General features: G+C 37.2%; 1 protein-coding gene across 2 annotated transcripts in view; it reads left to right on the top strand.

Annotated features, from left to right (window-relative positions):
- LOC113090787 (adenylate cyclase type 2-like) overlaps positions 1–25,219 on the top strand; it is a 76,869-nt gene that overhangs the window by 34,129 nt on the left and 17,521 nt on the right. For both annotated transcript variants that reach the window (XR_003287256.1, XM_026256381.1), the window contains exons 5-14: positions 9,946–10,094; positions 14,770–14,881; positions 15,068–15,195; positions 19,348–19,506; positions 19,804–19,936; positions 21,819–21,995; positions 22,138–22,181; positions 22,344–22,424; positions 23,177–23,246; positions 23,376–23,473. Coding sequence is in view for 1 of the 2 variants with exons in the window: in XM_026256381.1 (XP_026112166.1) it covers positions 9,946–10,094; positions 14,770–14,881; positions 15,068–15,195; positions 19,348–19,506; positions 19,804–19,936; positions 21,819–21,995; positions 22,138–22,181; positions 22,344–22,424; positions 23,177–23,246; positions 23,376–23,473 (1,151 nt within the window). In the remaining variant the exon portion in view is untranslated. The remainder of the gene's footprint in view (positions 1–9,945; positions 10,095–14,769; positions 14,882–15,067; positions 15,196–19,347; positions 19,507–19,803; positions 19,937–21,818; positions 21,996–22,137; positions 22,182–22,343; positions 22,425–23,176; positions 23,247–23,375; positions 23,474–25,219) is intronic.

The raw sequence follows: 25,219 nt of genomic DNA, 5'->3' as shown, positions 1-25,219 counted from the left end.
AGTACATACATACAGAGAATCTAAATTGCGTTACTTTCAGACCCCCAGTGCATACAGATAATATTAACAGTAGAGCCTAAAAATCTAGATCATATATAAAATGTAGATACCACTATACAACAAGGGAATGTAAAAAAGACATATAGTAAAATTAAAAATCAAGTTCAGTAAAGCAGCGCAAGGCACATGGCAGATTAGTGCAAATCAGTGAAGTGAACATACAGTGCTCTAGCTCCTCTCAGTTTGCGGGGGAACTAGACGCTGCTGTGATTTCTTGGCCAGTACTGCGGTGTTGTTGGTCCAGGAGAGGTCCTCTGTGATGTGCACACCCAGGAACTTGGTGCTGCTCACTGTTGATGGTCAAGTCAAGTCACTTTTATTGTCACATCACCACAGCACATGTGTCTTGGTGAGTGAAATTCTTGGGAGCTTGCTCCAGAAATTGCAGAAACAGTTAACAGATAACCAACAGACTTCAACAGGTGAAAGTGTGCAATATGCACATACATTTGGTCAGTACACACAGTGTACTATTAGACAAACTTACAGTTAACACTACACATTATTCGCAATATGTACATACATACAGTTAGCACTACAGATTAAACACTATATACGGAATGTACACTATACACTACACTGTACAATGTACTATATAATGTACACTATACTCAGAATGTACACGTTCTGCATTCTGTAAACATAAACACTTAAAAATATGCTAAGGTGCAACAGAGTGTACGTGAACTGGATAAAGAAATGTAATGGATGTGCATCGGATGGTCTCCGGTAGTAATGGGTAGGTTATTGTATTAAATGCAGTGTGTATGTATAGTCCAGCATTGAGCTGTAAATTTTAAAGTGAAGTGTGTGGCATACCATATTGTGGGAGTATGCTGTAGGGTGCTGTAGGGTATAGGGTGTCAGAGGAACGTGCTGAGTGTCTGCTCTCCTGAAGTCAACAACAATATTGCTCATTCTGTTCATGCATTTAAATGGTTTAATTTTCGCATATTTTATAGTATAAGTGCACTGTACTATAAAATAAAATTACTAATAAAAAAATACAAATCAACTTGAGTCTGATATTGTGACCTCGAATTGCAGAATAGGCTATATTTTATTTGAACATGCATTTGAGATACGTGGTTTGCTGCTTATACACGCACAGTTTGCAGCTTTAATCACCTTTTCTGTGATTTCATGACTTAGATGTAGACATCTTCAAGACTAAAAGACTTTAAACAGCCCTTTAATCACAGAGCAAATAAATAAGTCAAAGCTTGTTCTTGTGTTATAGTTACTTAAATCTAGGCTGTCACACTATATTTCACACACTGGTTGGCCAAAAATACAACATTAGCTATACTGAACACACACATCTGCAAAAAACACCCTAAGTCTTCAGTCCAGAAAATAGCTTTTCATATTTCATGGCGCAGCAGTTGATTCTGTTCCCCTCTGGAATTCTTGTTTCCCCTCGGGTTGCAAGGTCTTTGTAATAAACCCAACCAAATAGTTTATCAAACATTGCCCCAAAGTAGCCTAAATTCTGCCACCTGCAAATACACCAAACACAACTGGATGTAAGGAAAGCAAAAAGGGACAAATGTCTTGCTACACTGCAGCATAGTAAAATGATTCTCACACTCCAGTTAATGTTCTATTATTATTTTTCTTCATCTTGCAGTTGTTCCTTTGTTTTTGTCTTATGTCCGAGTTTTTGCAGTTTAATTTTTCCATTGCAAATTAGTATATCTGTCCATGCTGATGTCCAAATGCTGATGTTTCAATATAGAGCAACAATACATTTGAACTAATATTCTATGATTAATCTGTTTACCTTCTTACTGATACAGTGGAATATAGTTCATATAGATCAAACCTATATGAGGAAATTCTAAATTACAAAACTCAAGGTATTTATCCATGTCTTAAAAAAAAAGAGCAGAAATATTTAACTTGCATATGTTCCTCCAATTTCCAAGTTAATGGTAAGCAACTTCTCTACACTAACACATTTTTTCATAGTAAAGTGAGTATAATGATACACCAACACTTTATAATAACAAAAAGTCAGTGCTTGTCAAGAAACTATACTTAACTGACTTAAAGCAACTAGCACATGGACAATGACCTGTTTTCTAATTTCGGTTTATATAGGTATATTCCTTCAATTAGGCCTTTAGAACCTCATTGCAGGTTATTTGTTTAGATTTTAACAATAAAGCTATTTCAATAGATGGCAAACATAATCACATCTCCTCAGAAAACAATGTAAAGTTTAGAAGAAAAGTGGCTGCTGGACAAAAAGAGGCCAGACAATTTTTATCTTAGAATTAGAAAAAAGCAAGGCATTGATAAATGGTTAAAAAGGCTCCTAAATATTTTCCTTTTCAACACTGCTTTGAACCATATAAACTGATTATGTTATGTTAACAGCTAGGATTAATTTAGTGGGGAAAGTCACAAATGCATGTTCAGGACCAACAATTTAAATGAGTACATTTATTGACCATTACACAAAATAGCCTATGCTATTTTGACTAAATATAAAGCAGTTGTGTACTGCATTAATTTATTTCACAGGTTTGGGGCAACAAAGATTATTCTTTCTGACCAAGGCACAGAGTCTGTTTACCAGGTTTATAGTTTATTGAATAAAGGGGGGGTAGGACGGTATTTTGAACCATTTGACTTGCCGTACATGCAGTCTCGCTTCTTGTGCACGCTAGTTCTGATCGTACTCGGAAACTGAACTGAGATGATGACATCACTGAATCAAAGATGAACTGCCTTTAACTGTCATTCTGCATTATTGACACACTGTTTTCCTAATTAATTTTGTTCAGTTGCTTTGACGCAATCCTTTTTGTTAAAAGTGCTATATAAATAAAGGTGACTTGACTATGTTTGCGTAAAGGGAAACAGACATTTCGAGGGCAACAGATTGACTGCTGCTAAACTTCCATGCTTAACTTAGTTTGCAGGCTGCTAAGCTAGCCAGTGCAGTGTAGTTCGACTTTAAGCTGCTACTTAGTGCTAGATACACTTTTCCTACACATTCAGAGAGAACTACGATATAACTAAACATTGATTTATCATACATCTCAATCGACTGATTCAAGCGTTTTTGTCGTTGCTACTCTGTGTGTGACCGTCCTCCTGTGTTTCACGGACCAGCAGCAGTAGGTGCAGCGCGCGCGCTCATCTCACAGGTCACCTGACCTGCATGGCCAAACGTCCGCTGAGCAGAAATCAGCTCTCAGTCTCCGTACGACCGTTACTGTGTTAGTTAAAAATGTAAAATGTCATCATTGATTGACAGCATTTCTCCTTTCTTGTGTTGACGAACTTGACCAACTAGCGATCAGATCTGGGGTGGCCACAGGGGCGGCCAATGAGCTTTCAGGGGTGGCCCCGGCCACCCCAGGCCACCCCCTAGAATCGCCATTGGCCTTACCCACTTCCCGGACAGCTACATCTGTGTTTTCTACAGCACCAGCCTGAGCGAGCAGTGTAAGCCTGCCAGCGAACGGTACCAAAAAGGAAGGTTTTGCCGCTTTTTTGAAATAGGTGAATTGTGAATTATGCCCCACTGAGGAGGATATCTCCAGCCCCACTCACAAACCAGAGATCAGCCAGCCGTCATCCCCCTGCACAGAGCAAATGCAAAAGCCCACCGCAGCCAGGCTAGTTCTGCCCAGCCCTAAATCTCCTGCATCTCTGCTGGTTCCATCCAGCCCTGAATCTCTGCTGGTTCTGCCCAGCTCAAGGCCTTCTGTGTTCCCTCCCAGCCTCCCTCTCCCACCTCTTAAACCAGCCAGTTTCTCGGCTCAACCTCAGTCAGTGCCATCAGGGCTCTCTGATCTGCCTCGGGACTTCCAGTCTCCAACTCCACCTTGGCGTGAGGATCTCCTGTCTCTGCTTCCAGCCTTCAAGTCCTGGACTCCGCCTCAGTCCTTCAACCCATCGGCTCTGTCTTGGTTGCTAACACTCTCATCTCAACTGTGGTCTGTCATCCCACCAGCTCCACCGAGCTCCCCCTCCCTCCGGCTCCACCATGGTGAGTCATCGACCATCCGGCGCCTTGGAACTCCACCCCTATGGCTTCGCCTCCATCTTCAGTTGCTCCTGCTCCGCCACGGTCTTCCAGAGCCCTGCCGCTGCCTTGATCGTCTGAGCCTTCTTCTCCGCCTTGGCCCTCCGGATCCGCGGTGGCACCCTGGCTCTGCGGCTGCTCTGCTCCATCCTGGGCTCCTACTCCACTGGCGTCATCTCCATCAGTCGGCCCCCTGGTGATGTCTGCCCTATTTACATTCAATATTTATAAGTCCTGTGTTCTCCCCTGATTCCTTTGTCTGCTATTGTTTGGATTGTGTTTAGTTGTGCTCATTATCTCTTGTGGAACATTGAAAGTACTCTTTTGTTATACTCCTTTGTATGCTTTGTTTTACTTCCTTTAAAGGTAAGTATTAGTATTTAAAAGTACCTTTTTGAAAGGGTGAAAGTTTTGTACCCTTTATTCTAATCAGCAAAATTCTTTTCTACTCCAATTCCTTGGCTCATGCTGAGTTGAATGCATTCCAAATTGTTAATTTCTGCAGCTCCAGATAGTGTTAACAAATGCAAAACTGATATAAAAACACATTTGTTGATGCAACCGTGACATTTGAACTTCCTTACATGCAGATTTGAACTGCTTTGTCGGACCATGGTTAAACGGGATTCAAACCAGAGCTCCTTGCCTCTCAAGTACATCTCTGTACTCCGTGAGCTACTGAACAAACCTATTGAAGGTTGTCCCCTTTCTATGAAAACCCATAGATATGAAACTGGATATGTGCAATGCTAACATTCAAAAGCTCTCCCAGCATATTAATATTCTTTTGAAGTCATAACATGATATTCATCAAGTAGTTGTTGGAAAATTATGCTTTATTAATCGAAACTGTAAATTTTTAATTTATTTTGGAAACCGCACGATATGTACGTATTTCACTAAAAAGTGTACCCATTTATGCCATGATACCAGGTTGTTTTTTTCCATTAATTATTTCATTGATTAATTTTCACTAATTCAATAGAATGTATGGGAAAACAAACCAGTACGGAGCCCTGTACATGACATGCAAGAATAAATAAATAAATTGTGTGCATGATTTACTAATCCGTTCCCTCAATGTACTAAAATGTGCACACGATAGCTATGGCATTCTCTTGATTTGCTATTGCGTTCTCTCGATTTGGTAAATCGTGTGTACGATTTGAATGACTATTGAAGGAAATAATTAGTAAATTGTGCGCACAATTTATAAATCGAGTGTACAAAATAGTAATTGTGTGCACGTTTTAGTACACTGAGGGAACTAATTAGTAAATCGTACACATGATTTAGCCTTTTTCCTGCATGCCATGTGCGGGGCTCCGTAAACTAGTATGGCGGCGCAGTGGCTTCACTTTTATGAGGTCATGAGCAATTCAGTTCTCTGTAGATCAGTGATTTTAGACAAAGCTGAACTTTCTTCAGTTCTTGACACTAAAAAAAAAAAAACGAATTTTGCAAAAGAATATTTCTACAATTTAACTGTGCAGCTATCATAACAATTTGTACTTTAGATAAAGAACCACAAGATGTATTGATAACATGATTTCCTTTAGCAATAACTCTCTCGGACCACAACACGTTGCCATTAGTGTGGACAACCTGTTTTGACAGCGGTAAAATCTGTATAAATAATTTCTCCTCTTTTCCTGCAGCCGCAATCAGCACTTGACACACACCCCATCATTTTGTTTTCTTTTATTTGGCCTTTGTTAAGCAGGGTGGTCTCTGAGAGGAAACTGGGAAAAGTGACCAGATTGATTGGGCTTTTAAAACTTCAAATACAATCCTGTTCCGTATTTCACATTGTTCATAATTTTCTTTGGGTTATTTGTTCACTGTAACCCACTGCTAACCCTCTTTTTCAAGTGTGATGCATTACTTAACCCAGGGTTAAAAATGGATTAATTAGTGGTTAGTCAATATGTGATTTCACATGGTCAGAGCCAATGCAATAAAGAACAGGGTGTCTGATGGCTAATAAAGTACAACATTTATTCACAACAATTCAAATAACAGAACCAGATCATTATTTATGGACTATGCTGACCACTTCTGTCAATCAACCAACTGTGCACAGCTGTCGATTGATAACAAAAATATGAAAAAGGCTAAATTTTGGTCATTTAATCAGCATAAGATCTATATAATTGATATGGTTAAAAAAGATATTAATGGTTGGTAAAGCTTAATAGATTTCAGCTGTCTAAATTCAGAATAGAAGCTGAGCAAATAACATCTACAGTGCATATGTTCTTAGTTTAATCACATATGTTAATTTAACAATCAGTTTTTTTTATAGTTCATTAGAGACGAGGCATATGTTAGTTACACACATATATATAATAAAGTATTACCCCAGAATTAGCTATAGAGCTAAATTTAATCTGGTGTCCCTGGGCAGGAGTACACAAAATTATAAATAAAAATACCATACAAATTAAACAAAATAGAATACAAGTAGTATACAGTGATCACAAACCTGACTTGCCTTTAAAAATCTTTTCAAATGTATTTTAAACTGCACAAAGGTTGTACACTGTCTAATATTAGTTGGTAAACTATTCAAATTATGAACAGCGTTTACAGAAAAATATATTTTCTTATAAAATCTGTTTTTCTAAACTGCGCTTCACAGTCACTTCTTAACAAGGCTCTTGTCTGTCTTATGCTGTCATTGCGCAATGAAACAAATATCTTTAAAGGTGGAGGTACAAGATCATTCACAATGTTATACATTAAACTACAATTGTGAAATATATATATATATATATATATATATATATATATATATATATATATATATATATATATATATCACTGTTGTAGTCAAAGTAAATGTTAATTATTTTACAAAAATAAGAGGGATCATACAAAATGCATGTCTTTTATTTAGTACTGTCCTGAATAAGATATTTCACATAAATATGTTTACATAAAGTCCACAAAAGAAAATAATATCTGAATTAAAAAAATAATAATACCCCAATCAATGTGCGTACACTTGGCTTAATCCTGTGTTGTTGTCTGCTGTTACGCAACTACTCTGAGACTAAGTGAAGATCCAAATACAGTGTTTATTAGGAAAGTCCAGAATCGTAATCAGACAGCAATCAATCTGTCTGACTTAACAACAAGGGAGAAAACACAGGCGACAGGGTACAAATTGTGAGTAAAAAAAGGAATGGAATAATCTACAAATCTCATAAACTTATATTTTATTCACAACAGAATATAGATAACATATCAAATGTCGAAAGTGAGACATTTTGAAATGTCATGCCAAATATTGGCTCATTTTGGGTTTCATGAGAGCTACACATTCCAAAAAAGTTGGGACAGGTAGCAATAAGAGGCCAGAGAAGTTAAATTTACATATAAGGAACAGCTGGGGGACCAATTTGCAACTTATTAGGTCAATTGGCAACGTGATTGGGTATAAAAAGAGCCTCTCAGAGTGGCAGTGTCTCTCAGAAGTCAAGATGGGCAGAGGATCACCAATTCCCCTAATGCTCCGGTGAAAAATAGTGGATATCAGAAAGGAGTTTCTCAGAGATTGCTAAGAGTTTAAAGTTATCATCATCTACATTGCATAATATCATCCAAACATTCAGTGAATCTGGAACAATCTCTGTGTGTAAGGGTCAAGACCGGAAAACCATACTGGATGCCCGTGATCTTCAGGCCCTTAGACGGCACTGCATCACATACAGGAATGCTACTGTAATGGAAATCACAACATGGGCTCAGGAATACATCCAGAAAACACTTTCGGTGAACACAATTCATCGTACCATTCTCTGTTGCCAGCTAAAACTCTATAGGTCAAAAAAGAAGCCATATCTAAACATGATCCAGAAGCGCAGCCATTTTCTCTGGGCCAAGACTCATTTAAAATAGACTCTGCAAAATGGAAAACTGATCTGTGGTCAGACGAATCAAAATTTTAAGTTCTTTTAGGAAAATTGGGATGCCCTGTCATCCGGACTAAAAAGGAAAAGGACAACCCAAATTGTTATCAACACTCCGTTCAGAAGCATACATCTCTGATGGAATGGGGTTGCATGAGTGCGTGTGTCATGGACAGTTTACACATCTGGAAAGGCACCATCAATGCTGAAAGGTATATACAAGTTCTAGAACAACATATGTTCCCATCCATACATCGTCTCTTCCAGGGAATACCTTGCATTTTCCAACATGCCAATGCCAGACCACATACTGCATCAAATACAACATCATTGCTGAAGAAGAAGGATCCGGGTACTGAAAAGGCCAGACTGCAGTCCAGATCTTTCACCCATAGAAAACATTTGGCGCATCATAAAGAGGAAGATGTGACAAAGACCTAAGACAGTTGAGCAACTAGAAGCCTGTATTAGACAAGATGGGACAACATTCCTTTTCCTAAACTTGAGCAGCTTGTCTCCTCAGTCCCCAGATGTTTGCAGACTGTTATAAAAAGAAGAGGGGATGCCACACAGTGTATATAGTGTATATAGGGTGTACCGACAGGATTAATGGACAGGTGCAGACAATGAGTATTGATGAGTCCATGCAAAGGATTACGGAAATGGAGGCCAGTGTAGAGTAAACAGCTGTAAGGGTTTGAGTATCCTCTACCAGAGTAACACCCAGAAGCTCCACAGCTGTTTTTTTAATTCATTTGTTGATAGTTATTTATGCGTCTCTTGATGGTCCTGAACAGTTAATCTGCAAGGTGTTCTTCAGAAAAAAAATCCTTCAGGACCCACAATTCTTTGGTTTTCCAACATTTTTTTTGTGTGTATTTGAACCCTTTCCAACAATGACAATGATTTTGAGATCCATCTTTCCACACTGAGGAAAACAAAGGGACTCAAACACAGCTATTATAAAAAGGAAAAACAGTGCATTAAGAGTCAGGGGTGTAAACTTTTGAAAATATTTAAGATGCGTACATTTTTCTTACTTTGCCAAAATATATTTTTTATTTATCTTTTTTTTGTTTAGTACTGCCATTCAGAAGCTCCCGAAGTTACTTACATGTTTCCCAGAAGAGAAAATAAGTTCAATTAACCATGATCTTCAAATTCAGGTTCAAGGTTCAAGTTTTCAACTCCTGGCTCTTAATGCATCGTTTTTCCTTCGGTAAATGTTTGAACTTGTTATAGTTGTGTATGAGTCCCTCAGTTTTCCTCAGTGTGGAAAGATGGATCTCAGAATCATACAGTCATTGTTGAAATGGGTTCAAATACACAAAAGATGCTGGAAAACCAAAGAATTTGTGGGAGCTGAAGGATTTTTCTGAAGAACAGCAGGCAGATTAACTGTACAGGACCAACAAGAGACTCATGGAAAATTATAATATAAAAAGTTAATATCTCATGAATATTAACACCAGTGCTGCCCTCACCTGCTCCACTATCAGCAGCTTTTGCATTTAAAGTCCTAGCTTGCCATAGAGCATTTGCAAAGTCTTGTTCATCGTTCTTGATTACAATTCTGATCATTTACTCCTGCTTATCTCTGCCTGTGTTAAAACGTTTTCTGTTCACCCGTTTTTGCCTTCATTTGGACTTGACTTTTCTGATTTACTTGCCTGTTTTGTGTATGAATGTGTGTGTGTGTACTATTTTCAAAAGAAGTCTCTTATACTCACTGCATTTATTTGAATACAAATACACTAAAAACATTGTGCATTATTTTTACAGTTCAAAATATTTGAATATACTTTCAAATGTAATTTACTCCCGTGATGCAAAGCTGAATTTTTAGCATCATTCCTCCAGTCTTCAGTGTCACATGATCCTTCAGAAATCATTCTAATGTGCTGATTAGCCTCTCTTTTCAACCAATAGGAGCGTCTTTTGCTGTCTCTGCTGCCCGCCCACATTGCGAGGGTGATGAAGGCAGAGATCATTCAGAGACTGAAGGGGCCTAACTTTGGGCAGGCCGAAAACACCAACAACTTTCACAACCTCTACGTACAGAGACACACCAATGTAAGGTAGGACTTGTAACACACATATTAGTGTATTCCATGCTGATTTATTTTAGGCAGCCTTTAAAATATATACATATCTTATACTCTGCACCTGCTCTCTGCCGAGCTGTCATACCCTCAATAGATCCGGTCAAATCATTCTGCCCTCCTTCAGTCTGCACACAAAATACAAGCTATTCATCAGCCTAGAGATAAGTAGCTCTCGTTTAAATGTGCCTAGACACTGTTTTTTTAATTAATTAAAAAGTAAAACAAACATAATCTTCAGGGCAGTAGTCCTCTGCTGTTTTTGCTCTCTGCTTCAAAGCTGTTTTATTTCCCTTTATTATCCTTTTGATTTGTGAGGTTGACTGTTGCTGTGCTCATTCTCTGTGTAACTGACAGAAGGAAAAAGCGAATCATATTTTCTTGGCATCTACATAATATTCTGTATCGGTAAGTCACAATGGATTTCACAGAGGATCTTCCAGGGCAGGCATTAATGTTACTGAAGGATATTGGCAGTATTAGAGCTGTGTTTCAGGTTCAGTAAAAGTTAAGTTGGACAGCATTTGTGGCATAATGTCAATTACCATAGAAAATATTTTTAATACAGCAGTTCTAGTCCTCAGATACAATCGGCTGTGCAGCATTCAGAGAGCACCGATATACAGTCCAACAGCATTTTTTACAGTTTGTGTCTGTTTTTCTATGTTCAAACAGACAGTCAGTCTGTGTTAGTGGTGAGGATGTTTTAGTAACTTTTACAACAAGTGAATCATTTTGTCATTGAATCATTTGAAATGATTCATTAAAAAACACTGTTTATCAAGGAACATGTCAGTGAGTCATTCAACAATTTATTGAAAAACAGATTCATTCAGGAACAAAACATGTTGCTCTCTATATGAGTGAGTCATTGAATCATTCACTCAACATTTCATTGAAAAACAGATCAAATCAGGTACAAAACATGTTGCTCTCTATATGAGTGAGTCATTGAATCATTCACTCAACAATTAATTGAAAAACAGATTAATTCAGGAACAAAACATGTTGCTCTCTATATGAGTGAGTCATTGAATCATTCACTCAACATTTCATTGAAAAACAGATTCATTCAGGAACAAAACATGTTGCTCTCTATATTAGTGAGTCATTGAATCATTCACTCAACATTTAATTGAAAAACAGATCAATTCAGGAACAAAACATGTTGCTCTCTATATGAGTGAGTCATTGAATCATTCACTCAACAATTAATTGAAAAACAGATTCATTCAGGAACAAAACATGTTGCTCTCTATATGAGTGAGTCATTGAATCATTCACTCAACATTCCATTGAAAAACAGATTCATTCAGGAACAAAACATGTTACTCTCTATATTAGTGAGTCATTGAATCATTCACTCAACATTTAATTGAAAAACAGATTCATTCAGGAACAAAATATTTCGCTCTCTATATGAGCGAGTCATTGAATCATTCACTCAACATTTCATTGAAAAACAGATTCATTCAGGAACAAAACATGTTGCTCTCTATATGAGTGAGTCATTGAATCATTCACTCAACATTTAATTGAAAAACAGATTAATTCAGGAACAAAACATGATGCTCTCTATACGAGTGAGTCATTGAATCATTCACTGAACATTTCATTGAAAAACAAGGATCATTCAGGAACCAAGCAAATATTTATCTTTATGAGTGAGTCACTGAATCATTCACTCAACATTTCATTGAAAAACAGATTAATTCAGGAACAAAACATGTTGCTCTCTATATGAGTGAGTCATTGAATCAATCACTCAACATTTAATTGAAAAACAGATTAATTCAGGAACAAAACATGTTGCTCTCTATATGAGTGAGTCATTGAATCATTCACTCAACAATTAATTGAAAAACAGATTCATTCAGGAACAAAACATGTTGCTCTCTATTAGTGATCGACCGATATTGATTTTTTATAACCGATACCGATACCGATTATTTGTATGTTTATGTACCCGATAACCGATATGCAGAACCGATATTTATTTACTGTTATACTTCTGTTTCTGACAATTATTACAAAACAAATGAGCTGAACAAACCATTTTATTTATAACAATCACTCCCTCCTTGCATACAAAAAAACAAAGCATTATATTTATACACAAATAAATAAAGGGGTCTGAGTCCAAAAAATTTAAGCGCACTGTTACTAAGTGTCTTTGTTTTAAAATAAAAGCTTTGATGAGGTAAAAAAATAAAAACGGGTAAAAAAATAAAGCACAAAAATGATTCTAACATATTGGTGGGGGCGGGAGGGCTATTTAGTAGTGTAATTAATACTCCCAGTTAAGCAGAACTAGGTTTTAGTGTAGAAAACAGAGTCTTTCAGCATTCTGCCCAGTAAGCCTGCTTCCTTCAAAAATTTTATGCAGTGGCCGTGCTTGAGGCTTCCTGATCATCAACCCAGTCAGGTGCTGAGCAATATGAACTTTTTTTCCCGAGACTATATAAAGTTAAACAGCACTTATCAGTTGGCATTTTATGATCTAGATTCAATCTAACGTTAGATCATGAAATGCCAACTGACAAAGTGCTGTTTGACTATAATTTAATCAACCGCGATCGCGCATGGAGATAATAAATAATTAATTTCCACAAAGCGGTATATGTAGCCTATATGTGTATTAGCGAAATAATTGTTATGTTGTAAATGATAATATAATCTAGGGTGTTTAAACAAGATAATCTTGTCAAAAGTTTCATTCAGTGGCATTGCTTGAGGCTTCCTGATCATCAACCCAGTCAGGTGCTGAGCAATATGAACAAACTTTTTTCCCCGAGACTATATAAAGTTAAACAGCACTTGTCAGTTGGCATTTTATGATCTAAATTTAATCTAACGTTAAATCATGAAATGCCAACTGACAAAGTGCTGTTTGACTATAACTTAATCAACCGCGATCGCGTATGGAGATAATAAATAATTAATTTCCACAAAGCGGTAGGCTATATTTATATGTGTATTAGCGAAATAATTGTTATGTAGTAAATGATAATATAATCTAGGGTGTTTAAACAAGACAATCTTGTCAAAAGTTTCATTCAGTGGCCGTGCTTAAGCCTCCAGATCATCCGTCAGTTGCTAAGCAATATGAACAAACTTTCTCTTCTAGACTAATGGTGAGCAAATACAACAGATAGAGAATTAAATTCAACGCTTTTATTTTCAACATGCACTCATTCATATCTGTTTTATTTAATTCAAGTAAAGATACGTCTTTATTGGGGCAGGACATGATGAATTACACTACGTGACTCAATGAGTTCGTCTCAATTGTTTAGAAACAAGCTGCATAAATTAACTATATCAGGAATATATGTCTCAGATCTCATTTGTGCATGTCTGTTATGTTAAATAAAGTTGATTAATTAAAGCAAACCAAGTAGAACATATATTTACCTATGCACTGAGTTGTTGACTGATCTCCTCAGACGCCCGGGCTGCAATGGCGGAAATCTTAAAACGGCCACAAGATGGCGCCGTAAATCGGCGAATCCGATATTACAAAACCGATACCTGATTATGGAAAAATGCTTAAATATCGGGAAAAATATCGGTAAACAGATACATCGGTCGATCACTACTCTCTATATGAGTGAGTCATTGAATCATTCACTCAACATTTCATTGAAAAACAGATTCATTCAGGAACAAAACATGTTACTCTCTATATTAGTGAGTCATTGAATCATTCACTCAACATTTAATTGAAAAACAGATTAATTCAGGAACAAAATATTTTGCTCTCTATATGAGCGAGTCATTGAATCATTCACTCAACATTTCATTGAAAAACAGATTCATTCAGGAACAAAACATGTTGCTCTCTATATGAGTGAGACATTGAATCATTCACTCAACATTTAATTGAAAAACAGATTAATTCAGGAACAAAACATGATGCTCTCTATACGAGTGAGTCATTGAATCATTCACTGAACATTTCATTGAAAAACAAGGATCATTCAGGAACCAAGCAAATATTTATCTTTATGAGTGAGTCACTGAATCATTCACTCAACATTTCATTGAAAAACAGATTAATTCAGGAACAAAACATGTTGCTTTCTATATGAGTGAGTCATTGAATCAATCACTCAACATTTCATTGAAAAACAGATTCATTCAGGAACAAAACATGTTGCTCTCTATATGAGTGAGTCATTGAATCATTCACTCAACATTTCATTGAAAAACACGGATCATTCAGGAACAAAGCAAATAATTATCTTTATGAGTGAGTCATTGAATCAATCACTCAACAATTCACTGAAAAATATAAATATAGATTCATTTAGGAACAAAACATGTGACTGTCTTTATGATTGAGTTTTTGACGAAACAGTTGATTCTGTCGTGGCCTCGTTTAGAATAGTTTCCTTTGAGTGAGATAAAATAGACAAAATACCTGCCAATATTATATTTAGAAGTAATAAACTGTTGTATAAGAGCAGTATCACAGATGATGTTGGTCTACACTGCTGTATTTCTGAGGATTTTTCGATACTGGAAAACAAGAAAAATGCTTTTGTAGAAAACAGTTATTTGCAGGTGTGTATTAAATGTGGTACAAAAGCATAATTTCATGCTCTTTACCAGTTTCAGCTTTTCTTAAACATTTGAATATTTTCCACAGCATCTTGTATGCAGACATTGTTGGATTCACACGTCTAGCCAGTGACTGTTCACCTGGAGAACTTGTCTACATGCTCAATGAGCTCTTCGGCAAATTTGACCAGATAGCCAAGGTATCACATGACCTATCGGGCATATAAGAAACCAGTACTTAATAGTCAAACTTTAAAGTGACAGCTAGGCCTAGTCTCTCCTAATAATAAAATGCTTTTACACTGATATGATGATATGATATTCATATTTTTCCTGCACACAATATGTCTACTACACCTGCTGTCCTGATGGTTTGTTTGATGCAGGATAATGACTGCATGCGGATCAAGATCCTGGGCGACTGCTATTACTGTGTGTCAGGGCTGCCGGACCCTCTGACCGATCATGCCAAGAACTGTGTGAAAATGGGACTGGACATGTGTGAAGCCATCAAGTAAAAGAACACGCTGTCTTTCTCAAATTAGATTATAATTGGTCCATCACCGCAATCTGCACTTAAATATGTTTGCATAAGAACCACTAAACTGCTTTCCTAAATAGCTGTGCTAATGTAAATGTCTGTGCAAACACCATGTAATATTTAACCTTAATAGGCTAATTTATTCTAAATATAATTGGCATACAATGCCATTAGGTTGCCAGCCTGTGGGACACCTACTGGGCATCCCATAAGCCACTGCTTATCAGGATTTATTTTGAGATGATGACCAGCTGATTGCACATGAACCATTTTCCATTTCTTCATTAGAACAAAAAGTCACATAGAGTTGTATCTGCTTAAAAGCCTTAAAACCACTACATATGAGCTGTTTGTCACATTACGGCCTTTCATCATCTACAAGGGACCATTTCTGTGTCGTTTTGTCCCATGGTGTCTGTATTTCAAGCACTACTCTCCGAGGCTGAAATAACCCCTCGTACTCAAGAGGCTCAGATGTGTGATATTGTTGAAACCCACACATTCTCCTTTCTCCAGCTCAAAGAGCAGCCCCTTTTTCCAGTCCCTTTCACGATTCCTCATCCATTCTTCATTCTTCCGCTCTTCTGCCACACATTTGCTTTCTGTTACGCTACAGCAGTTTTTTTCTTTCACACACACAAATTCATTTTAGGGGGTTATTGAGAACCCTTCAGTGTATTTTCCAACGCAACATAGCTCAGGTTGAGGGGCTCATAGAAATAAGAATGGTGTGTGACAGATAAACTGAAATTATCTGTCGGAAACACACCTCCACTTTTTTATTTAATTATATTTATTTATTTTTAAGCAGGTGTAAGGTCCACGCACTCGGTCCAAGTGCTGTATCCAGGGCTGACTGAAGGTTTTTTGCTTGTTCGGTCTTTTCAGCACGCAAAGTTATTCAATTTAAGTTTCATTCTTGTCTGACTCAACTTTATTATCTAATCTGACTCCATTTTAATATGCTCTGAAAATTTAGATTGTCACACGAATTGGTTGCTTGACCATTTCTAAAGATTATCATTCTAAAAGTACTTTTAATTAGTCCCCATAAATTTGTACATACTTAAATAAAGCAACATTATTTTTTGTCAGAGATCACAACTACTGCTATAGGTATAAGCCGACCAACATTACTTTCCCTGATAGTAGTTTTGGTATGGTTGTGCCATGGTTTCACATGTACACTTACAGGTAGTTAATATACCAATAAACAGAGGTTAGTTTCACCCTATTTAGGTTGGTCGAACAACATCCAGTTGACCTAAACGGAAATTCCCTATAAGCCCTTACAATCTAAGTACACTTGAACAATTACCAAGTGTTAGCCGAATCCCTAAAGATACAGTTAGTGTTCCCTATGCCCTACACAATTTTAGTCTGTTACTGACCTGATGGAGGAAATGCGGCAACAAGGATACTGCGTAATGTACTTGAGTCAATAATTATGGAGTAAAACAGAATAGAATCAAATGTAATAATTTATTAAAGGGATACTCCACCGTGTTTTCATATTAAACTTTTTTAAAAGTTTTTCCCTTACCTAAGACGAGTTGATACATACCTCTCTTGTCTCAGTGCATGCACTCGATCGCTTTGGCGCGCGGTGACACTTTGAAAGCACTTAGCTTAGCCCATTCATTCAATATGGGCCAAGCAGAGAAGCTACCAAACACCTCCACGTTTTCCCTATTTAAATACAGTTACTCGCGTAGTGTAAATCGACCTAGGACGGTAACACAAAACAAAACATTGCGCTTTTCTAATGTTACACGCTTAGAAAAGCGCAACGTTTTGTTTTGTGTTACCGTCCTAGCGCCAAAGCGCCAAACTTAAATTTAAAATTAAAATATGAAAATGTAATTTAATATTTTTTTTGAAAAGATAAAGGACAAAATATGTTTGCAGTTATTTATTAACAAGGTCACAATCAAGTATAAATAAGAAAAATAAGACTAGCAGAAAAAAATCTAGTTTATATTGTTGCGTTACTTTTGACCCATCTGTGTGTTACTTTCGTCCCAACCGATGGGGTCGAAAGTAACAATGTGCAACTTGTTCAAAGTGAAATTATACTGAAGTCTTTCTACATTTCTACAAAATACCACCTGGTATTGTTAGACCACACTTATGAGTTACTGGCCACAGCAGAAATATATCTCTGTATACAACATTATCTTTTAAAATGAAGTTTTTCTGAAAAATGGTTCTTTCGCCCTGCTCTCCCCTACCAAACATGACTGTAAATATTACTTGCACTCATGTAAAAATTATACTATTGACCATTCTGAGTGAACTGAGTGAACTTGTCTGTTTCTCAGAAGATCAAAGTATCTGAGGTTCTTTCATCCTTACAGCAGGTTAAGCAATTTTATACTGGTGCACTAACTAGACCAGCACCACACCAGCTTAACCCACCCCGCATTAAACAAACTAAACCAAACTGTTTTGTGCAGCAGGGACATGGTAACATTCAAACTGGCTTATCTAAAACACAAGATGATACGTCCTGTGTGCTGAATGAATGTATACACAGGCACCAGACACGCTCCCTCATAAACCGACACGTACCGCTGCAGTCCTGGCACCTTCTCATATTTACTCTGCTATAAATATTTCTGGTGTTAAGCTGAGTTGTGTCAGTGAAATATGGTGCTGTTTCACGCATTTCAAAGGATAGAGAGAGAGCGGAAGTGTGTACATGCTGTAAAAGGAATATATTTCATGAAACTGGAAGAAAACTTGCCTTATTTACATAAAACATGTGTCTAAAATCTGTCAAGAGTATCCAAATTTCTCATGATTTACAAAAACCTTTCGATCTAAAGCTTTATGCTCTCAATTAATTTACAATTAATTTAAAAACATACATTTCTTTAAAAACGTTGTAATAAAAAATAGGTTTTACATATTTTTTTAGATACTTTTAAGAATATATTTAATTCTGATAATCCTTTCAAATGTATTTTGAATTAATTACATGCTGACTAAATAATACAATTTATAATATGCTGATTAATTAATCCAATTTACAGAAATGCATGCAGTGGGGCTCGAAAGTTTGGGCACCCCTTGCAGAATCTGTGAAAATATGAGTAATTTTCATACTAAATGCATGTTATTTTTTATTTAGTACTGTCCTGAGTAAGATATTGTACATAAAAGATATAAACATTTAGTCCACAAGACAAAAAAAAATGCTGAAATTATTAAAATAACCCTACTCAAAAGTTTGGGAACCCTTGGTTCTTAGTACTGTGTGCTGTTACTTGATGATCCTCGAGAAGGAAACAAGATGCATTAAGAGCTGGGGGATGAAAACTTTTGAACACGATGAAGATGGCCAAATTTGTCTCATTTTGTTGAAATATAATTTTTTTCCATTTAGTTCTGCCCTTCGTAAGCAACAGAAGATACTTGTATGTTTCCCGGGACACAAATTAAGTACAATTTACCTTGATCTTCAAATTCCAAAAGTTTTCACCCCCCAGCTCTTGATGCATCTTGTTTCCTTCTGGAGCATCAGTGAATGTTTGAATCTTTTTAAATAGTTGTGTTTGAGTCCCTCAAATGTCCTCAGTATGAAAAGATGCATTTCAAAATCATAAAGTCCCTGCTGGAAAGGGTTTAAAGATGCAAAGATGCTGGAAAACTGAAGAATCTGCAGGACCTTAAAGATTTTTCTGAAGTACGCTGCTCAGTTTAACTGTTCAGAGCAAACGAGGGACTCATGCACAACCATCACAAAACAGAAAGACAGTCGAGGATCATCAGGTAACAGAACACAGTACTAAGAACCAAGGGTTCCTAAACTTTTGAGAGGGTTATTTTAATCATTTCAGCAATTTTTTTGTCTTGTGGACTAAATGTTAATATATTTAATGTATAGTATCTTACTCAAGACAGTACTAAATAAAAAATAACATGCATTTAGTATGATCTCTCTTATTTTTTGAAAATTACTCATATTTTCACAGATTCTGCAAGGGGTGCCCAAACTTTGGAGCCACACTGTATATGAAATACATATTCAGTTACACTATTACGGCAAACGCTGTGATTTTTGTTTTGTTTTGTTTTGTTATATTAAAATGTATAGAATAAAAACTTGACTTGTCATTTCAGGAAAGTGAGAGATGCTACCGTGGTTGACATTAACATGCGTGTTGGAGTGCACTCTGGGAATGTTCTCTGCGGTGTGATCGGCCTCCAGAAATGGCAGTATGATGTTTGGTCACATGACGTCACCCTGGCCAATCACATGGAGGCGGGGGGTGTACCAGGGTGAGATCAGCATACGACTCTTGTTTTTCCTCCATTTTCACATATATGCCACAAGTGCTATTGTGCTCGTGGAGGGGTCTTGACGTAAAAAAAAAATGAACGTGCTTTTGTGCTTCTAATAAGTGTTCGTTGAATAACTCACAAAAATAGCAGAAACACAAAGCACTACATTCATTTTCCATATCTCGATTGTCTCTGTGGGCATTGGAACATTTGTGGTACTCTCACATAATGCACCTGTTTTTGTGAAGTGTTCTTTCATTCGCCTGCCTGTAATAGTTGTCTGCTCTTCTCCAGACGGGTTCACATCTCTTCTGTGACACTGGAACATTTGAAAGGAGCGTATCAAGTCGAGCCAGGCAACGGACAAAGCAGAGATTCTTACCTGAAAGAGCACGGCATCGTCACGTACCTAGTCATCAACCCCAAGGTAAAAACTGACGCACATTTATAAATACATTTACATTCTCTGAAGAAAACACTGTTGCTGTGTGTTTCTTACTGGCTCTGAACATGTTAGGGGTTTCTAACAAACATCAGCTATGATCATAACTATTGTGGCAACAATAAAACCATTTTTAAATAAACAACATAATTATAAATAACAAAAATGTCTGTTTATCAACCAGAAAATTAGTTAAAATTATTAATTATAGCCTAACAAACACCTGCTGTACGATGCATGTTAATGAATCATATCATAATTTGTATAGTAATGCAACTGAACCTTTCAAATTAGCATTGCATTCAATTCCCCTCGAGCAATAATTAGCATAATTACCATATTTCGACTGTCGGGTTACACAAACGTGACTTTCTGTGTCATATTAGACAACACAAGTTTGAGGAAACGGGCATCAAGACCCAGAAGATTCCTGAAAATCCGTTCATTCAGATGTGTGTGGGCTTTTCAGCCCCCAGACACATAATGCCTGGCACCATATATTCAAATAACAATGCCTATTCTTCTAGTTATTTATTTTTATTATTTATCCGTTGCCTTATTTAATTCTCAACAATGCATTTGCTTTGCCCGAGGTAACAAAAGCAACAAATTTTCCTCCTAAGAGACTCATGCATTTATTTCTGTTCTGTTCGAGCCCTTCTGCCCTCCCAACAGCCCACTGCACACCCACTCCCTCCACACTGCCGTTATGAGGACTGCTTTTCAGTTTGGAGGGCTCTTGCTTGATTGTTTAGTTGTTCTCTTTTCTTTTATCACCCTGTTGTTCAGTTCATGCCAAATTGCATTTTTTGTTTTATTCTAATAAACGACTGCCATCGAGTCAAGTTGCTGTAAAGTAGACCACACAGATTCGAGGGAGCCTCTGTTATCTTTTATACTATAGCAGGGGTTTCTAACTTTGGGGTCAAACACCTTCAAATAGCACAAACCTCTTGCAAGAGACCCCTTTCCTAAAATACATATTAATTCATGTGTAAAGCAGTTTTCTACGTGAATGAATATGAATTTTTATGCTCCCCTTTTTATATATTTTAGTGTATGATTTAATTTAAATGTGATATTAGTTGTGTGTTTTTTTATCTAAATAATTGGCTTTTATATTGTCTCCGTACAAAGCTGGAGACAAGTATTAAAATATCTACTTACTAATCAGTTTTTTTTTTTTTTATACTGTTAAATGTTAACCTGAAACAGAAATATTTTCAGCTCTATTCAAATTTATTTGTAGAGATTTTCACAATACATATCATTCCAAAGCAATGTCAGGAATTAGTTAAGTATGCATATTTTGTAATATGTCTAATATTTGTAATCAAATTTTTTACCCCTGTAACTTTTTGTATTTTATTTATTTATTGATTGATTGATTTTTTTATTCTTCAGAATTTCATTAATAATCCCATGTTCCTATGTGCTAACGGAATTTGGACCACATTTTGGAACCGTAATTTGGGTCCTAAAGAAATCAATCTTTTAAACATCCACTTACAATCAAATTAGATTCTCCTGAATGAACTTGTTAATACATTAAATCAGTTTTTTTTTTTTTTTTAGCTTTTTTATACTATTTTTAGCAGATTCTTGGTATGGTTAGCACTGAGCATTGCATTATCAGCACAATGTTGTGGGTCTTATTCCCAGGGAACACATGTTAGGAATGCACTCTAATTGTACTGTTAATTTAATAATTTAAATTAAAAAATGAATTATAAAACACACCTGTGACGCACCACTTCAGTAAATATTCTTGTCTGATTTTTTGGGGATTTCTGTACTCTAACAGCTCGAGCCTGTTACACATATATTTAGACTTGTACTTTAAGCTATGGTTGTACTTCATGCGTAGGCAGAGAAACGGAGTCCCCCGTTACCTGCTCGCCTTCGCACCACTCTGGATGGGGTCAAGATGAGGGCGTCTGTGCGAATGACGCAGTACCTCGAGTCCTGGGGAGCGGCCAAACCGTTTGCTAACCTCCACCATCGAGACAGCATGACCAATGAGAACGGCAAGATCAACACTCACGTGAGTCCACCTGAGCACACACGCAGAAAATACACTCATTCTGATTCAAGTGTTATATGGTGATTACAGTCACATGACTAGGTTTGCTTGAAGCTCTTTATAGTGCTCTATTAATAACATTGGGTCCATTTTATTCTTGCAGGATGTGCCATTAGGGCAGTACAACATTCAGCAAAGGACTGAAAGGTCTGTTTTTTTTTTTTTTTTTTTTTTTACTGTTTATTGCTTTATATATCAAAAAAAAGCACAAATCTAAATTCAAGTGAATAACTTTTCAGAATGTCACACTGACCTCGTTTACATTTCCATGGCTGGTTAGTCTCTCTCCCTCTTTTTCTTCCCTTTCAGAACAAAATCACAGAAAAAGAGATTTGAAGAGGAGTTGAACGAAAGAATCATTCGCACTATTGATGGCATCAACTCACAGAAGTGAGCATCCTAACGCTCTGTATCCATAACTCATCAATTCCCCTTGAAACAACGCAAAAAATTACTAAAATCTGACACCACTATGAAAATCTGTGTTTCAAAATCGTATTTAAATCAGAAAAAAAAGAAAAAGAAAATGTAAAACAAATATTTATTCACATATTTATTAAATATTTGTATTTAATATATTTTATATTTATTTTATTATATATATATATATTATATATATATATTATATATATATATATATATAAATATTATTTTTTATTTTTATAATTTTCATTAAAAATGTATTTAGTAAATAATTAAATTAAGTAAACACAGTTATTTTTATAATATTAAATAATATATTTATTATATATATATATATATATATATATATATATATATATATATATATATATATATATATATATTATTTTTTCATAATTTTATTTTAAAATGTATTTAGTAAATAATTAAATTAAGTAAACAAATACAATTCTTTTTATAATATTAAATAATACAATTTAAATGAATACTTATCCAATTATTTATATTTATAAAAAACAGAAAAATCTCAAATAGAAGCATTTTCATTAGTGGTTGATTTGGAGCTCAGTGTACAGTATGACACATATTTGTCCTTTTGTTTCAATTTCAGAACATTTCCTGCTTCAGTGTCACCCAACAAGCTATTATAATAGCGATTCATTGTTACAATGAGAATCTAACAGTCATAAATGACTTAATCGATGCTTTCTTTCCACCAGACAGTGGCTGAAGTCAGAAGACATTCAAAGGATATCTCTGTTCTTTCATAATAAGGCACTGGAGAAAGAGGTACCTTCCACCTTGAGATGTGTCACTGAAAGGCAAATACTGAATGCGTGTCATTGTGAGAAAAACACCTCAGAACAAAGACGTGAAAAAAGAAAGTGCTGAGATATTTTTATTTTTTTGTTCTAACAGTACAGAGCCACAAACCTGCCTGCCTTCAAGTACTACATCACGTGTGCTTGTCTCATTTTCTTCTGCATCTTCATAGTGCAGGTCTTAGTCTTGCCAAAGTAAGTACCATCTCTCCACACCATCTTCAAAGTATCTCATCGTCTTTCATGACGCAGTTACACTGCCATATCCCACAGCACTTAGACCAAGTGACGCATAATAATATTACAATATATCTACACAACTGAGAGAAAATGAGTGCAATGATAAAGAACTGGGTGATGGGAACATCAATGCCTGCCTGAAAAAGACAGCCCTGAGCAGACGGTTATAGATTTTTTTTTAATCAGAGGCCAGTCTGGTTTGGAAATTATGTCTCTTTTTGTATGAAGTCAGACAGAAAAATCTATGTAAGACATCAGCCAGATTTACTCCTCGTGTTGACCGAGAACGCATTCATAAGAGCACAGCGCTTTCTCTCAAGCTGAGATCTCACTTCCTCACATTGATTTTATAACAGATTTATAGTGAGATATGGCACCGCAAAGACTGGAACTAAATATTTGTGTTCCTATATATTAAAAAATCTGTTAAAATACGTAATGCTTGCTTTGGTTTATTTAAATTCCTTAAACCGACGAAAGACAGAGCACACTGGGAGATCTAAATAGGGGAACTAATCAAGACACGACAGGTGGCACAGATAGGACAATCACGACAAGACTAGGATAACAAGGGGGGCGGGGCAAGGGAATGAGACAACACAAGCACATGGCCAAAAGACAAGGCCATGTGCTTGTACACAAAACACGGGTCTGCCATGATCCTGCCTCAAGACTAGGAAAAATCAAGGACACGAGGGCAGAATCATGACAGAACCCCTCCCTTAAGGAGCGGCTTCCAGACGCTCCTCAAGGGAACATCGAACACGGGACATGACAGACTGGGACACCGACACAAACCAACAAGACATGACAAATAATAACAACGGCAAACATGAATACACAATGGCAGGGTTAGGGTGGCAAATAAAAAAATAAACAAACAGGGAAGGGGAGGAGGCGGGACCACAAAGTTCATGGGGGACAGACCAGGGTGGTTGGGTGGAGCAGGAGTCTTAGGAGGACGGGACGAAGGCTGACGACGAGGGGTCCGGGCAGGTCTGGGTGGTGAGGGGTCTCGGGACAACTGGCAGAGGACTTGGCAGGAAGGGTCACAGGACACGGGGCAACATCGACTGGACGAGGGGCGACTATATCAACGGGACGCGAGGGGAACCACTGGACACGGGGGGAACCACAGGACATTCTGGATTTCTGGGGACAGGGTCAGGGGACAAGACAGGACTGACGGGGACCTCTAAAATTTGAACAAGACGGGACAAATAATCAGACAAAGCTTTAGCAGCTATGATAACTGGCATCTCCTTACGAGATGAGACAGACTGTACTAGAGTTTCTGCTGCAGAGTCAGCCACGGCTCTCTCCTCCGCTCTCACGACTGCAGACTTGAATACAGCTCTCTTCTTTGCCGGCTCGGGCACGCCAGCGCTCACCGCTGCTGGTTCGGGCACGCTCACCGCTGCTGGCTCGGGCACGCTCACCGCTGCAGGAGACCTCGCCGACTCAGGAGGAGACAGGGTCACAGGACCGGCAGGCCCCTTCTTCTTCTTCCTCCTTGGGCGCGGTGCAGAGACCACAGCTGGGTCAGAGGCGGATTGGGGGAGTTTGGTCTCGGGCAGGGCAGACTCGGACGCCGAAGACTCTGAAGCTGACTCCCATTAAAACCGCCTCCCTCGCTTGTTGGGGAGACTGAAGGTAGTGGGAGGTGCCTCAGGATTTTCGGGAGGGACTTGCCTGATCCCC

Source organism: Carassius auratus, unplaced genomic scaffold, assembly GCF_003368295.1.
Source record: "Carassius auratus strain Wakin unplaced genomic scaffold, ASM336829v1 scaf_tig00214021, whole genome shotgun sequence".
Taxonomy (NCBI): Eukaryota; Metazoa; Chordata; class Actinopteri; order Cypriniformes; family Cyprinidae; genus Carassius; species Carassius auratus.
The sequence above is the reverse complement of the archived record's forward strand: the minus strand, read 5'-3'. Positions and strand labels throughout refer to the sequence as shown.